This window comes from Cricetulus griseus, chromosome 4, assembly GCF_003668045.3.
Source record: "Cricetulus griseus strain 17A/GY chromosome 4, alternate assembly CriGri-PICRH-1.0, whole genome shotgun sequence".
In the NCBI taxonomy this organism is placed as follows: Eukaryota; Metazoa; Chordata; class Mammalia; order Rodentia; family Cricetidae; genus Cricetulus; species Cricetulus griseus.
This window is the reverse complement of record NC_048597.1, coordinates 209,194,349-209,211,932: the sequence shown is the minus strand read 5'-3', so window position 1 is coordinate 209,211,932 and position 17,584 is coordinate 209,194,349. Positions and strand designations below refer to the sequence as shown.

Sequence of the window (17,584 nt, the reverse complement as noted above, 5' to 3'; positions counted from 1 at the left end):
CAACTTAACTAATTTAGTTGGAGGGTTTTGATGAAAGAGTTGATGACATATTTCAATTCATTTTTTTTCCCCTGGGGCGGGGTGCGGGGGGCATGTTTAGAGATAGGGTTTCTCTGTGTAACAGCCCTGGCTGTCCTGGAACTTGCACAATGTGAGGTCTTACTCTAGAGGTTCAGAACTGGCATTTTATTAATAAGACGCCCCAGTGATTTCTAGGCATATTTTTGTTTTTGTTTTTTCAAGACAAGGTTTCTCTCTGGCTTTGGAGGCTGTCCTGGAACTAGCTCTTATAGACTAGGCTGGTCTCAAACTCACAGAGATCTGCCTGCCTCTTCCTCCCGGGTGCTGGGATTAAAGGAATGTGCCACCACCGCTCAGAGGTTCCTAAGGCATATTTCAGACATCATTCTTAACATATCTTAATTGCAACTCCCCTGCTGATTGTGTTTTTGCCCCTCCCCCACCCCCAACCCTCAGACCTGGAACTCACTTTGTAGACCAGGCTGGCCTTGAAGGCACAGAGATCTACCTGCTACTGACCCCTGAGTGCTGGGATTAAAGGAATGCACTACCACTGCCTAGCTCTTTATTTAATCTTAGTTGAAGAAATAGTTACAACTTTGTGTGGAATAATCTTTTTTTTTTTTTGCCTTTTCTTATTTTTTAATTACATTTTTTTCTTTTCTTTTTTTTAGCTTATATATGTATGCATATATTTAGATTTATATAAAAAGAGCAATAATGGCAATATGTTATGCATCAATAGCAGCACCAGCTTTTGGAATAATCTTTTTGTATACTGTGAGCATGTGACACTCTGATTGGCTTGATAAAAAGCTGAATGGCCGATAGCTAGGCAGGATTTTAGGGGCAGAGAGAATGTTGGGAAGAAGAAGAAGATTTAAGTCATCAGGAGATACCAGGGATGTAGAACATGCAGCATTGGCTTTAAAAAGTAAAGGTAACAGAGTCACACGTAAGAACATAGATTAAAAGATATGGGCTAATTTAAGTTATAAGAGGTAGAAACAAGCCCCAACTGGCTAAGCTTTCATAATCAATAAGAAGTCTCTGTGTGGTTATTTGGGAGCTGGCAGGCGGAACAGAAAAGTCCGAGTACAGCAACATTTTGTTCTAATGTCCTTCATCCTATGTATCTGCCTTTTATTTTTTCATTTTAGATTTTACATAGGGTTTCTATTTTTCTCTTTTTCATTTTTACAGAATAGTTACAGTGCTGTCAAATCTGAATATTCATAGATCTTTTAGGTTTCTCCTCTTCTCTGACATTACTCTCCAAATAAAATTGAGTCTTAATTTTTAAACCCCCCTCCTCTTTTTGTGGTATTGAACAAAGCCTGTCACATATGAAGCAAGAGTCTTATCACTGAGCTGAATGCATCCCCAGCTCTCTTTGTATTTTTTTAAAAAAATTCTGATACAGGGTCAAAACTGTACAGGTTGGCCTTGAATTCAAACTGTAGCCTCGTCAGGCCTTAAATTTGTGATCTGCCCGAACACATTTAATCTGGATTAGAAGTTTATGCCATCATGTCTGCCTTGACTTTTAATTTTCTTAACTTCCTTTGCAATTCTATTTTCATTCATTTTAAAACTAAATAGTTTATTCAGTCAGGGTTTCCTTACGATTAGTTTATTCTTTAATCAGCATCATACCAGTAGTAGGAAATACTGATTAAACCATCAAAGGACACTATAGTGAACAAATGAAACTCTGTCTTCAAAAACCGATATGTTGTGAATGCTAAGTATAAAATTACATGAGTGATAACTGACTACAGTAAATAGAAAATAAATAATGTGATCTTTAAACTAGCTAGAATTAATAGTTTTAACAGTTTGACAATGTCCACTACTTTTGTTCTTGATGCAGGGAATTTAACACAGGGCCTTGTGGGTGCTAGGCAAATTTCCATCACAAAACTGAACCTCTAAGCCCTTAAAACTGTTTGACAAAATAGGTTAGAAGTTATATAGAGAAATTCAACATAAAAAACTTTAAAAAGTATGTAGAACTGGTATTCTGAAACAGTGTAAAACTTTAAACATACGAACCTATATTCAGTGTTGATACACCCCTACATGTATATTCAGAATTTCTCACAAAAAGCAAAGTATCAAGAATTCAAAAGGTAACTTTACAAGAAAAACACTTATTTTCATGACTGAAGTGAACCCTAATTGCTTACAATGAATCATGACAGAAGGAAAGAAGAGTAAAGTAAAACCTTTCTTACCTCACTTTCAAGAAAGAAAAGAACAAGCATCCTAATGAGGTTCCCATTTGGACTGTTCCTTCCTCTCCTCTTGGCTAACGCTTCCTCTGCTTGTGGGTCATGTCTGCTAAACAGCCTGGGGGGAAATAATATAAATTCACATGAATACAAATTTCAATATTTTTTTAAAACACAAATAATTTACTATTGAAAAAAGTCTGAAAAAGATTATCAACCTAATTCAATACAACTCATGTCTTTTTATTTTTCTTGATGTTTCAACCTCAATCTTTGTAGTGTTGTACCTTCAGTCATGTGCTACCCTAGCTGGCTCTTAAATGATATCTTTAAAAAGGCCAAAGATGGCCAGATTAGAAATATCTGACACAGTTCAACAAGAGGAAATGTTTTTAGTGATGAATAACAAATGCTTAAATATTCATTAAAAATGTAAGCCCTATTATTATTCTATGATTTATAGTAATGTAATTGAAAATTTAGATAAAAATGGTTTCTTAAATATTTATTTCAGTCATAAATACATTTAACAAAATCTTGAACAATACTCAAAAATCTGCATTTTAATATTTATGCCTCTTGTATTCTTCTGTGGCTATTACCTATTATTTAGAGACAGTATTCTTAAGCCCAACCATTCATAATAAAATTATATTAATACAATATCCATAAAAATTCTCTTGCAATAGCAAAACTTCTATATATGGGTAAGAAGGAATTGCAAGTTTTATATCTGTTATGTAGATTTAGTCTAATAAAGCGAAGCACTCTTATTTTTAGGAGCTGCTCTACGCCCAAGGGCACTGAACATGAAATTGGTTCTTGGGAGGAACCTTTATTCTAGTGGTAGTTCTTAACCTGTGGGCTGAGGCCCTTTCAGAGGTTGCACGACACTTTCACAAGGGTCGTATATCAGATATCCTGCATATCAGATATTTACATTACAATTCATTACAATAACAAGATGTCAGTTACAGAGTAGCAACAAAAATAATTTATGATTGGGGGTTATCACAACATGAGGAACTATATTAAAGAGTCACAGCATTAGGAAGGTTAAGAACCACTTCTCTAGTGGATGGAAATAGACTGGATAGTCTCAGATATTTTACAGAAAAATAAGGAATAGAGACAAGCACATAACATATACAAGTTTATATAGAAACATAAGGTTCTGAGAAAATATATGAAATTTATAATGTTAAAATGTAGAATTTTGAGACCTCCCATAGGGCTCTTCTCCCTGACCTCCCACCCATGCTTTCTTCAAAATTAGCCAGATCTAGACCAGCTCCCATATCCACTTAGTTTGGCTTCTCTTACCTTCACTATAAATAATCTCTAGGCTTCTGCCTGAACCCTCCCTACATTTTCTCCAACCTACAGCCCTGCCAGGCCACATCCAACATTTCTCCACAGCCAGATCTACTCCCATGTTCTAAGCTTAGACTAGGAAGCACATCCCACATCAGCCAAATCCCCTCTGTCCACCTGACTTCATTCTGTTCAAGATATTCCCAACCTCTAGGCCTAACCTGCTTTACATTCTCTCTTCTGCTCTGACCTGATCTGTCCACACCAGACTAAAAACTAAATAAAAGTTCACAATACAGACCTTATTCCAAAATCAGCAACACTATAAAAATCAAACCAGTATCTTCTCTCCAAAACCTACCATTCCTGCAGAAATATTTGTCAATGAGAATTTCTGAGACAAACTCCATGACCCACAATTTAAAAGAACAATTATAAACGTCATCACAATATAATTCAAGGAGTTAATGGCTAAAACAATCCAAGACATGAGAATGAAATTCAATACGGAGATAGACATACTGAAGTGGAATAAAAGAATGCCTGTAAATCAACTAAAAATTTCAAAGGAAAGTATTACAAGTAAAATGAATCAAGCAGAACATAGAGTATCAGGACTTAAAAATAAAAGGATATAGATCATATGAGTAAGGAATATGAAAAAAATTAAAAACCCAGGAGAGGAACATATAGGAAATACAAGATACCCTAAAAAACCCAACAACAACAAAAAACAAACCCCCAAATCTTTGACTATAGGAATAGGTGAAGGAGAAGAATCCCAACAAAATCATAGAAGAAAACAGCTCCATACTAAGGAAAGACACACCCACAGAGACAAAAGCAAAATAAACACCAGATAATTCCAAAAGAGAAAACCCCTAGAGCTCATCACACTAAAACACTAATGATACATAACAGAGTGGATTGAATGCTACAAGAGAAACAATCAATCAAACAAAAAACCCCACAAGTCTAATTCAAATAAAAAAAGGATAAAAAACCCCACAAGTTACATATAAAGAAAAATGCATCAGAATAACAGCTGATTTCTCAATGGAAAATTTGAAAGCCAGGAGAGCCTGGAGTAAAGTATTCCAAGAGCTAAAGGCTATGAAAGCCAACCTAAATTAATAGACATAGCAAAACTGTCTGCCATAATAGAAGGATAAAGACTTTTCAAGATATAAAGAGCCTAAATCAGTATCTCTGACAAGTCAAATCCAAAGAAATAAAATAAAATTACAAGAAACAATACATTGTGCCAAAGAGAGGAATAGAGTATAGCAGAGAGACTGTGGAAAGAATTATTTAAAAATAAAGTACTATTAAGAATAGTTGAGTCAGGGGAAGAATAGAAGAGAGCAGGATGAGAGATACCATAATAGAGGGAACCATTATAGGTTCAAGGAAAGATCTGGCACTAGGGAGATTTCCAGAGATCTACAAGGATGACACCAACTGGCAATCTAAGCAATAGTGGAGAGGCTACCCTAAATGCCCTTTCCCTATAATGAGACTGATGACTACCTTATATGCTGTCCTAGAGCTTAATCCAGTGGCTGATGGAAGGAGAGGCAGACACCCACAGCTAAACACTGAACTGAACTCTGGAACCTAGTTGCAGAGATGGAGGAGTGATAAGTAAAGAGGTCAAGACCAGGCTGGTGAAACTCACAGAAACAGCTGACCTGAACAAGGGGGAGCACATGGACCCCAGAATGATGTCTGGGAGGCCAGCATGGGACTGATCCAGATCCCTGAACATGGATGTCAGTGAGGAGGCCTCAGCACTCCATGTGGCCTCTGGTAGTAGATCAGTATTTATCCCTGACTTAAGAAAGGAGTTTGGGAGCCCATCCCAAGTGGAGGGATGCTCTCTTAGCCTGGACACATGGGGGAGGGCCTTACCCTCTCTGGGGAGCAGAGGGGAGATGGGGTAAGGGGGGGGCAAGGGAGGGAGAGGGAGCAGGGATTGACATGTGAATTAGGCTTGTTTCTAATTTGAACTAATAAAAAGATAATTTCTTGGAAAAAAAAAAAGTACTCCAATCAAATGGAACCAGAAAGCAAGTAGGTGTCAGGATCTCAATATCTGACAAAATAAAACTTCAAACTAAATCTAATTATAAGAGATAAAGGGGGGATACTTCATTCAATCTAATCAAGGGAACAGTTAACAAAAACATTACTATAATAAACATATATACACAAAGCTCTGGGGTACCTAATTTCATAAAACAAGTACTACTGGATTTAAAGGCACAGATGAAAATCAATCAGTTAATATTAGATGATTTCAATACCCCACTTTCTCCAATAGACAGGTCATCTAGACAAAAAATAATAAACATTAGACAGCATACCAAATTAACTATAGAATATTCCACCCAAACAGCAAAGAAAACATACACTACTCAGCAGCACACAGAAGCTGCTCTAACTACACTAGCTCTAAAATATACTATACTGTGGCATACAAAACAAATGATTAAAAAAGAAAAAAAGACTGAAATCACTCCTTGTATCTATCTGACTACAGTATAATGAAACTTGAAATCGACAGTAAACAGAACTCAAGTTAACAAATTCATAGACTAAAACTTACTACTAAATAATGAATGAGCCAAATAAATCAAGAAATAAAAAAATGAACTAAATGAAAATGAAAACAACATAACAAAACCTCTGGGAGACACTGAAAGTCCTATAAGGGAAATGCATAGCTTTTAATTTAAAAAAAAATTCAGATAGAGCACAAATAAATGATTTATGATTCAACTAAAAATTTTGGAACAAACAAGAGCAACCTATATCCAAATCCAGGCAACAGCAAGAAATAATAATAAAGAAAAAAATAGTAGTGGCGCATGCCTTTAACCCTGGCACTCAGGAGGCAGAGACAGGCAGATCTCTGTAGTTCAAGACCAGCCTGGTCTACAAGAGCTAGTTCCAGGACAGCCTTCAAAGCACAGAGAAACCCTGTCTCGAAATCCCCCCCCCAAAAAAAAAGAACAGAAATCAATGAAATAGAAACAAAGGGGAAAAAACCCACAAAGAATCAATGAATCTAACAGCCGGTTGTTTGAGAAATAAGACTGACAGACCCTTAGTCCAACTAAACAAAGAAATGACCCAAATGAACAGAATCAGAAATGAACATGAAAACATTACATCAGACATCAAAGAAATTTAGATTATTATCAACAACTTAAATGTTTTCCAACTGACAAATGGATAATAAAAGTATGGTACACATACACACTAATATCATTAAATTATATAGAAAAATGAAATAATGAAATCTGAAAGTAAATGTATGGAACTAGAATAGATCATATTGAGTGAGGTGACCCAGACCCAGAAAGGTAAAATGTCACGTATTCTATCCCATTGGAGGCTCTTCAGGTGTGATTTTCTATCCTAGAGTAATTGCAGAAATCAGGAAAGTAAAAAGGGACCAGTGCTGGGGTAGGGGATGGGGGAATAAGAGGTGACTAGAAAGGTACATGTGATCTGTCAGGGTAAATGAAAAAAAGGGAGAGCTCTGATAAGGGAGAGGGAAAGAATATAAATAAAGAAAAAGGAGGGAGAAGGGCAAGATAACAGTAAGGATGTCTGAAAAAGTCATAAGGAATTATACTATTAACTCTTAACAAATAACAAAACCTTGTAATACATTTAAGTATGTGCATAAATATACATACATAGTTTAGATGAAATTTTCAAAACACTTCAAGAGCCAAAGGCTACCTAACAAAAATCCCAAGAGGCATTAGAAGTCTTCTTTTTGTTGTTTTTGTTAGTCAAGGTTGTTCAAGAGACTGCTAAAACATATAGGCTATTAGTATTACCCCTGGTTGCCAGCAAGAGATGGGAGGTAAATTCCATGCACTTCAGACACAGGACCCAAAGGCCACTGGACTGGAACTGACTCTAATGCCTCTTCTCTGAGGACTAGCTTTCAAGATACCAGAAGGCACCATGTCAATTTCCAGTGGAGGGAGGCAGCCAATGATGCCTGTAAATCACCACATTTGACATGGCAAGTTATATAACCCTAAGTGTGCAATAATAGCACTGAAACCTTGGTAGTTACTAACAGATTTCTAATATGACGTTAGAACCCCATCAATGAGAGGGAAACCATGGTGATACTATAAACCCAGGACTAGTGAAGTTATGATTCTTGGAGGAGAGCATACAACTACCACTTACTTCACTAAGCTAGCACAATCTCTAACTATATGTATTTTAAATATATGTCCTTATACTCACAGAGAAATGTAGTCCTACCCCTCCATGAAGAAAACTTCTCTTTGTAACAGACAGAGACCATCACAATAAGCCATAACCTATCAAAATAAAATTGTGGACTCTAATCCCAATGAGTACATCTACCATCTAAGGGCTCAGACTCTGAAAGAAGGTAGACTGATTATAAGAACCAGAGGATGAGGGACCCTGTGTCCTATTAATGTAAAAATATGCACTCATAATGTCTTGTCAGCATGACTGCCTAAACATGACATGAACAAACACAACAACAATAGACAAGCCTAAATGGACAGAGGAAAGGTCACAATGCCTCAGCCCTACACAAAGAACTACAGGCAACTAAGGAATGCCGGGAGTGGTAGAAATAGTCTTTCCCAGAGATGAGCACATCAACTGGTTATTCAAAATTTGATGGTCAGCCCTGAAAACATACATGAATGACACTATTCAGACTGAGCTTTGTATATAATATATATACAATACATATACAAAATTTGATATAATCAGCTCAGTGTGTGTATATATATTTCCTAAATATACACACATATGCATTTAAAAACAGTAACGAAAAAAAGAAGCCATTAATTTCAAAAAAAGCAAGAAGAGGTACATGGAAGGGTTTGGAGAGAGGAAAGGGGAGATTATAATATACTATAACATCAAACATTAAAAAATGTACAATTTTTGGTGAGATTAAATATTCATTTTAGATACATCTTACTATTTGTGATGATTCTTGATGACTAGTATTTATATATTATAAGATAGAGGACTGCATGCACTATGCACCCATTTAATTTTTTGAAATTGCTTTTTGCTATATAGCCTTGTGTAGTCTTCAACTTTTGGATTCAAGCAATCCTCTTCTTGTCTCAACCCCCTGAAGAGCTGGGTCTATGTGTGCACACCAAAATTTAATCATGTAAATTTCATGGCTTGTTTATTAGAACTTTGAGATCTATTATATAAATGGTAGAAGAATGATAAAGTTATAAAATACGAAGTTACTGAAATGTGAATCTTTATTTTTATTTTTGGCTTTTTGAGACAAGGTTTCTCTGTGTAATTGCCCTGGCTATCTTGGAACTTGCTCTGTAGACAGACTGGCCTTAAACTCAGAGATCTGCCTGCCTATGCTTCCTAAGTGTTGGGATTAAAGACATGTGCCACCACTGCCCAGCTATGAATTTTTCTAAAACAGGAGTTTGAAAGCATTAATAGAAAAAGCTTTCATAATTTGCACAGGAATTTGGCTGATTTTTCACAAAGAAGTAAGACATAGCTGAGGCTACATATTCTGAATTTTCATGTAAAATATTCCAATTAAAATTTCTAGCAAATATTTTAAACTCAGTTACATAAACTCAGTAAATATAGTCATATAATAAATGTTCAATTTCTAACAAGTTATATAGCTTATAATCTCAATTATATGCATATAATAGATTATATATATATAACCAAGTCCTTGATCTTCTTAGCGAAGCCACAGACACAATAAATTCTTTCTAAAATCACAAAACATTTGCAAAGGTAAGCAGACAACAGAGGCCAACTACACTGTGATAATTCTGAGGAAGGGAAGACTCTAATATACTCTTGACATCCATGGCATACAATAACCTAAGATAAATATGTTAATTCCTTTATTCTATTAGCCAAAGGTGTCAGAGTAACTGGCAAAGTCATTGCTACTTTAAAATCCATGCCTAAGGGGGCTGGGATGTAGCTTAGTAGCTGAATGCTTGCCTGGCATGTACGAGAGACCATGAATTCAACGAAAACCCTGAATTCTTCCTCTTCACTTTCATTATCAACACGTACTGGCAGCTAGCTTCTATTTATGGAAGATTTTTAGCATAGCAAACAACTTTTCTCATTAGGAGTAGTAGTAGAATAGAATACTGTTGCAACACCAAATTAGATACTGTATGGAATGTCAAGCATCCTTATTATCAAAGTTAATCATCCATGTACAACTGTTGCCCAGTGCATTTCATATCGTGCTTCTGTATAATCACAAATTAGTATAAGTAATGGACCTTTAGGTTTTCTCTTGCCTACAATCAAAGTCACTAAATTAAGTCTGAACAAAAATAACCCCAAAATGAAAACAAAGCAAAAGATACATGCATGAACAAGAATGTTTACATTGTGAGAATAAATTAATCCACTAATAAATTATACAATAGATATAATAATCCACAATCAAATGGTGAATTTCATTTTAGTTAAGTGCTATATTCACCCAAAATTTAGAAGGAACTTAATAATATTAACTGTGCTATATACACAACTCTCAGAATCACTACATAATACATTACATTAATGATTCCAAAGGAAAGAATGGAAAAGAAGTCATGAAAAGATGGGAGACATTTGCAAGGAGATACAACTTCATGACTAGATAATCCGTGCAGCAAAGGTATGAGCTGAGATATTGAAAAGAAACAAAACTTCATAAACTTTGTAAGTCTACCCCCATACCCAGCTGAGAACCATGTTTCAGATTTCACAGAAGAGGAATACGACACAAGTTTTACCACTCTCCCAGATATGAACCATCATACAGGAAACAGGCTATGAAGCTATGGGAGTTTCCAAGCAGTGAAGAGGACATTTTAAGTCCTATGTTCAGTCACTGCTATTCTCTTCCACTACTTGAGTGCTTCCAACAACTGAGCTATCTCTTTTCAGTACTCTTCTACTAACTTGAAACAAAGCATATAAAAGTGGAACTGGTTTGCAAGATAACTGACTCACTTTTTGTGAAGGAACTCTCCAGCTGCCACAGCTACAGGGCGATGTGCTGAATACACCAAGTGGTAAACATTTTCACAGTCCTCATTGGAAAGAGCTTCTTCACTTCCACTGAAAATACAAAGTAACATCAGAACTACAGATTCATTTAGGCAATCTTTCATCTAATTTTTGTAAAGTGATTATAAAAGCTGAAAACACAGATTTTAGTTTTCTCTTACTTTCAATTCCCAGGAATTGTAAATGTATTTACTACATAAAATTGAGAAAATCCAGATATAAGAAAAATTCCAACATTTTTCCATGTGAAGTATCCATGGATAATGACAGTCAATACCTCAGAATATGTAAAGCAAGCAAGCCCTTTAAATGTGCACGAGCCCCCCCACCCCTTTTATAAAAATATTTTTCATGGATATATTTGTCCTTATTTCATACAACTAATCATGCTAGGTAACTGTTCTTCTCAGAACTGTATGAACGAAATAGTATTACGCCACCTACTTATAATGTCAGTCTTCCCCTCGAAACACAGCCATTCCTTTAAATACTACATTTGCTTATTTATCCATGTGTATGCTAGTCACAGCCTTCCTTTGGTCAAAGGATAACTTGTGAGAAATGGTTCTTTTCTTCTACCATGTGTGTCCCTGGGATTCAATTCAGATCATTAGGCTTGGTGGCAAACCTCTTTATGAGCTGAGTCATCTTGCCAGTCCCAGCCATTCCTTTCCTAACACAATTTTTCTGTCATGACACTCATTTACTCATAATTCTGTGTTTCTTAAATGGTCAAAATGTGTATTAAGCAGTTTGTTCCCCAAACGAAACATCCTGGTGATTAACATATTAACATATTTTTAAACAATTAATGTGACCATAGCTTAACATTTGCATATGTAATTATTGGGCTGCACAGGACTCTGGCAACATAATAGAGTTACAATTTTATTTCATAGATTCTCAAATGTAGATAGATGCCCTAGGATACAAGATCTTCAGGAATCTATCAAATAAAAATTAGAATGCTCCTGGCAGCAAAGTACTGTAGTTAAATCAATTCCAAGGAGAAACTGTAGTCTTGGCTGAAAACCATAAATGTCAAACTGGCAGACAAACAAGAAGTGTTTAAATACAGTCTCCCTACCACCCCAACAATGTTTGTTCCATTATGGTGAGACAGATGGCATAGTGTGAGCAGGGATTCTTATTATCAAGACACTGGAAAGAACACTAGGTCTAGGAGAACTAACCTAGTACATCTATCCATTTCACATCCTCAGGGCCAAAGACTACAACTGAGGCAGACAGATTTCAGGACTGCTAAGGACAAGTATCTCTACGTACACCTAACTTGTATCCCCCAAATTTTAAGGAGAGGCATCAGGCTCAGCTTCCTGAAACAAATTGTGTATTATCAGCCTAATGGAAAAACAGCCTCAGGAAAAGTAACACATGAGGGGAGGAAGACCCAATTTAAATTTACATCTGAAAAATACAAACTCATAAATAAAGGAAAACATTCTACAAATGTAGAATTATGGTTGTAATTCCACCACTCCAGAGGTTGAGAAAGGAAGAGGGAGTTTGAGGCCAGATTGAGTCAGGTTTAAGACTTTGTTGGAAAAAAGAAAAAAAGCAGCAGAACTGACAGATGGCACAAAAATATTTAAAAGATATAATGGGATATAAGATGAGATTTTGTCTGTCATTTAGGAAGGTTTACCAGTAATCCTATGTATCAAGAGAAGTAAAGCCAGGCTGTTTCATGTCCATTCTATAAGAGAATGGTAAGCTAGATTTTGATTCTTAACTCATTATCAAGTAAAATACTAAACTAGGTAAAATTAGGAAACTGTGAAATTGCATCAGTACACACAATTTTTTAAAAATATGAAACAGCGTTAGAGAACAATGAAACCTTTATAGATTTTTATTTATTTGTTTTATATGGGTATGGGTGCTTTATCTGAATGTATGTCTGTGTACCATATATGAACCTGGTGAATGTAGAGGCTCAAAAAGGGTGTCAAAGGGTGTCAGATCTCCTGGAACTAGAGTTACAGACAGCTGTGGGATGTCATATAGGTACTAGAAACTGAAAATGCATATTCTAGAATAGCAGGCAGTGGTCCTAATCCCATCATGAAACATTTATGAAGCCAATAAGACACATCAAGTCTCAGAAAACTATGAAAACCTTATAACATATATTTTAAGATTATGTTTATGAACTGGTACACAGAAAGAACATAAAAAGTTCTAAAAGAAAAAGACAGAAGGAGTCCATGGAGGCAGAGAAAAAAAATAAGGGCTAGAAGGCAGTGAGGAGTTCTTCCATCTATAAGCTCTTGGTTTCCTACAAGCCATATATGGGATATTAAAATGGAGCCTGCCTGAATAGTTTTAAAAGACATTGCCTAATAAAATTGTCTATAGGGTTAAGTAGATTAACCAATGATCTAAGCAAGACATAGGTAGAGGGCCACAATTATATCTGCAAAACATCTGACATTTTTTGTTCTTTCTATTCCAATTAAAATTCAGGGAAAAAAATCCTATAGAGATTTTTAAAATTAGGCAACCTATTTTCTAAGTCTATGGTAGAAAGACTTTCCCTCCATCTAAACAAGGTTTGAAAAGGATAGGTGAGCTGTCACTTAGAGAGAATAAATAGGAGACATCTGGGAAGAGAAAGATCTAGGAGCAAGAGAAAGAGAAAAATGTGAGGGGCCAGCCACCTAGCCACAAAACCAGGTATGGAGTAAGAAGTAAAGAAAGACATACAGAAATAGAAAAATGTAAAAACCCAGAGGTAAAAGATAGACGGGATAATTTAAGTTAAGAAAAGCTGGCAAGAAACAAGTCAAGCTAAGGCCGAGCATTTATAAGAAAGAACACGCCTCTGTGTGATTTATTTGGGAGCTGGGTGTTGCCCCCCACCGATGAGCCTAAGAGTTAAAAAACAACCAACTACACTCTTAGGACAATTTGTGTGAGTTGGTTCTCTCCTTCCATAATGAAAGTTCCTGGGATAAAAATCTAGTGGTCAGGCTTGGTGGGAAGCATTTTTATCTGATGAGCCATCTTGCTGGTCCTCTAACAACATTGTTTTTAAAAACATACTCAAAACTGACCACCATTCAGAACACATTCTCAGATAAAAGGATAAAATAGAAATGAATGTTGCTTTTTAAATCAATTATTTGTGGAAAACAAAAATATAAACAATAGAATATAAGAACTGGAAAACATAAAAGGTAATCAAAACACTTGATACTAAACATCTATAAAACTACTGCTTATTCTACTTTAAGTTTTGTAAATAGACAAGGTAATATTTAAAAGTAAATTTATTTCTTTAAATTTAATAACTGAAAAAACACGAGACAAGTACACCAAAAGACATGACATCTTTGGAAATAGTAAGATGGACAAACCTCTGGTGTGATTTATGGAAAGATTAAAATACAACAGAGAATGAAAGAGAAATGAACAAAAAAATTGGAAAATAATGAAAAATTATGAATTATAAAACAACTTGAAGCCCGGCGGTGGTGGCTCACGCCTTTAATCCCAGCACTCGGGTGGCAGAGGCAGGCGGATCTCTGTGAGTTCGAGGCCAGCCTCGTCTACAAGAGCTAGTTTCAGGACAGACTCCAAAACCACAGAGAAACCCTGTCTCAAGAATAAAGAAAAAAAAACAAAACCCAAACAAACAAACAAACACGTGAAATCTGTTGAATTTTATATATCTTAAGATTTATTTAAAAATTATGTGTGTGCATGTATATGTGTCTGTGTGAGGATAGGAATACATGAATGGAGGGGCCCAAAGAGGTCAGAACGAGTCAGATCTCATTGAGCTGGAGTTGTAGGTGGTTAGAGCCTCCTTAACTAGGTGCTGGGAACTGAACTTGGGTATTTGAAAGAGCAGAATGGTTTTAACTCCTGAGCCATCTTTCCTGTTCCAGAATCAACAACATATTTAGTAAGTTTACAAAATCCAAAAATTAGTAATAGAAAAAAACCCCTCAATTTCCATATATAATAATAGGAAGACTCAGATATGATGAAATCTCCCCTATAGAGAAACTAGAGAAGGAAGAAACAATATAAGAGTCAGAGGATGGGGAGAAGTGTCATGAAATACTGCCCACCCCAAAAAATGACAGGACAGTTTCAATCATGAACACAAAGCTAGCCATTGATTTTTCTTAAGACTAGGTACTCAGCATTCTATCATGGAAAGAAGAGGTGCCCATAAAGAGCCATCTCTTCCAAGGATGTACCAGCATTATGTACTGTAGAAGTGTCATTTCCTTCAGCTGTGTAATCACTGAGGCTAGTTGAGAAGAAGGGGTTCCAGGAGAAAGGAGATATGACGGGAGCAAATACTACTATAATACATTAAACACATATGTATGAAACTAAAAAAAAATATGAAAAAAGGAAGCTCAATGATGATGAATATTAGAAGAGCAATAATACAACTAGACAACATATGCTATCAAATAAAACACCCAATACTGGCAATAAGTAACATCTTTTTGAGTTGTGTCCAACAAGACCTCCCTAGAAACATTACAAGCAACTTCCAATGACATCACATATTTGTGGTATAGAACATGGAAAAATATAGCTGGTATTCAACTGGAAACTTCACCCCCTTCTGACTAGTGTTCAAAGAGCTAAAAGGCCCTATAATACTACAGGAGGGAAAAAATAATCATCAATCTAATTGAAGTCTGGGAACTACAATAACCAGTCTGCAAGATATGCCCGTTGGTGCAAAAAGTGCCATGAAGGTTATGAAAGTAACCAATCACTTTTTCTTTTAAAAGATTTATTTATTATGTATACAGTGTTTTGCCTGCAAGTATGCCCGCAGGACAGAAGAGGACACCAGATCTTGACAGATGATTGTGAGCCACCATGTGGTTGCTGGGAATTGAACTCAGGACCTCTGGAAGAGCAGTCAGTGCTCTTAACCTCTGGGCCATCTCTCTAGACAGTAACCAATCACTTTTTAAAAAATTCAATTTAAGACCCTCTCCATGAGATGGAGCCCATACCCAACAGTGTTAATGAAGTCATGAACCTTTGATTAGATAGGTCATGGACCCTGGAGAAAACATACCACTATTATTCTGTTAAACCAGTACAGGAATAAAATGTTCATTAATTACATATTGCTAAACCCACAGATCAATGCATTACTCAAATACCATCAGAGAAGTGTCTTCTGGTAGTAGATGGCAATTAGCATAGAGACCCACTACTAGGCAATGTGCAGAGAATGAGCAACTTTAGAGGACTCAGTGTGGCATACTCATATGCGCCACCCCACTGTTTCAAATCTCAGATATTTATGTGGAAGAGGTGGTGGAAAGATTTTAAGAGGCAGAAGCAATAGATTACTTTAAGGAAACAGTATTTTCCAGCTTCCAGCACAACAAGGAAGATGCATATATAAAGTCACAAAGACTGTGACAACATGCACAAGATCTGTAAAACCTCAAGCTAGACAAAATCTCAGCCCAAAGGAGGGAAGTGTGTACTGAATGAAAAAAAAAAATGACACAACTACTCCAAGGTATGGATTTACTGTAGGTATGAGGAAGAGTATAGACAGAGGCATCTGGGATGCTCCAGACTGAACATGGCCATGAGAGGATGGGGTGGGGAAGCCAAAGAGGAAGAGAAAAGAGAGGGAGCAAAGAGTACCTGGGAATCCAGAGACCAAGAGGACACTTAGCCAAAGGGCTAAGGTTAAATAGGATCATCAAATATTGGGGGAAGAAAAGGGAAGTGAAGCTCAGAGGCTAGACAGGTTGAGGGTAGGGGGTGAGAAGTACTGGGGAGCCAGGACTCAGTAACAGAAGGGGATTGAAGGAGACTGGTGGTCAGAGTACACTTTGATGTGTTTACCAGCCATTTGTCCTGAGTTTGAGGCCTAACAGGTACAAAGTCCCATACCTAGTCAGAATCAACAACTGCTTTGAGAAGAAAGAAGTTTTCTTCAATAGAGTGACACTGGGTATGTATATCAATTACACTCCAGGCAGGCCACATGCTCAGAAGTATTTGACCAACACAAATTGGATGCTTTTTGTTTGTTTTTGGTGTATTGTATGTGTATGAGTATGTGTTTAAGAGAGGAAGAACATGCAGTTAGGTGGGTTGGGAGGTGTGAGAGGATCTGGGAGGATTTGGGGGAGAGGAAAGAATAGGATCAAAATACATAATCTGAAATTCTTGAATAAATAAAAACAACAGCAAAAGGATGAAATTCTGTCATTTGTGAGAACACAGCTGAAACCTGAACACATGTGGAGTTAAAGAAAGAAGCCACTTAGGGAAAGACAACTACTCTAAGATATAACTCAAATGAGTAACCCCAAGTCTGATAAAGCTGAGAATGGGGCTGGTGAGAGGGCTCAGTGGGTAAAGGCACTTACAGCAAAGCAAGACTGCATGAGATTTGTCTCTGGAATAGAAGGAAAAAACTGACTCCTGAAAGCAGTCCTCTGACCTCTATGTGTACATCTCATCAAGTGTGCAAGCTCACACACATGTATGTAAAACGTTATGTCAGAAAAAGAAATTGAGAGTAGGATAGTAGTTACTGGGGCCCGAAAGAATAGTAGTAAGAAGAATAGAAGGAAAGTTGGTGGTGGGTACTAAGTTGCATAAGAACAGTAAGTTCTGGACTGTACTGGGTAGAGTGAGATTAAATGGCAATAACAATATAATTCACACAAGAAAATGGGATGAAATACTTGACTTTGAAAGTATTTATAAGAAATGGTAGTGATTAAAGACATGTTTAACCTGTTTAAAACATTGGTACACATACCAAGAAAATCATTTTATTCCATTAAATTGGAAAATTTCATATTATTCTTTTGTGGTGATGGAGGTGAAAACCAGGGCTATGTACATGCTAGGAAAGCACTCTACCAATGAGTTATGTG

The 17,584-nt window shown here is 36.4% G+C and overlaps 1 protein-coding gene across 2 annotated transcripts in view; it reads right to left on the bottom strand.

Moving 5' to 3' along the window:
* Stag1 (stromal antigen 1) overlaps positions 1–17,584 on the bottom strand; it is a 298,555-nt gene that overhangs the window by 73,501 nt on the left and 207,470 nt on the right. For both annotated transcript variants that reach the window (XM_027414298.2, XM_027414299.2), the window contains 2 exons: positions 10,611–10,718; positions 2,259–2,373 (listed from right to left, as the gene is read on the bottom strand). In XM_027414298.2, coding sequence (XP_027270099.1) covers positions 2,259–2,373; positions 10,611–10,718 — 223 coding nt within the window. The remainder of the gene's footprint in view (positions 1–2,258; positions 2,374–10,610; positions 10,719–17,584) is intronic.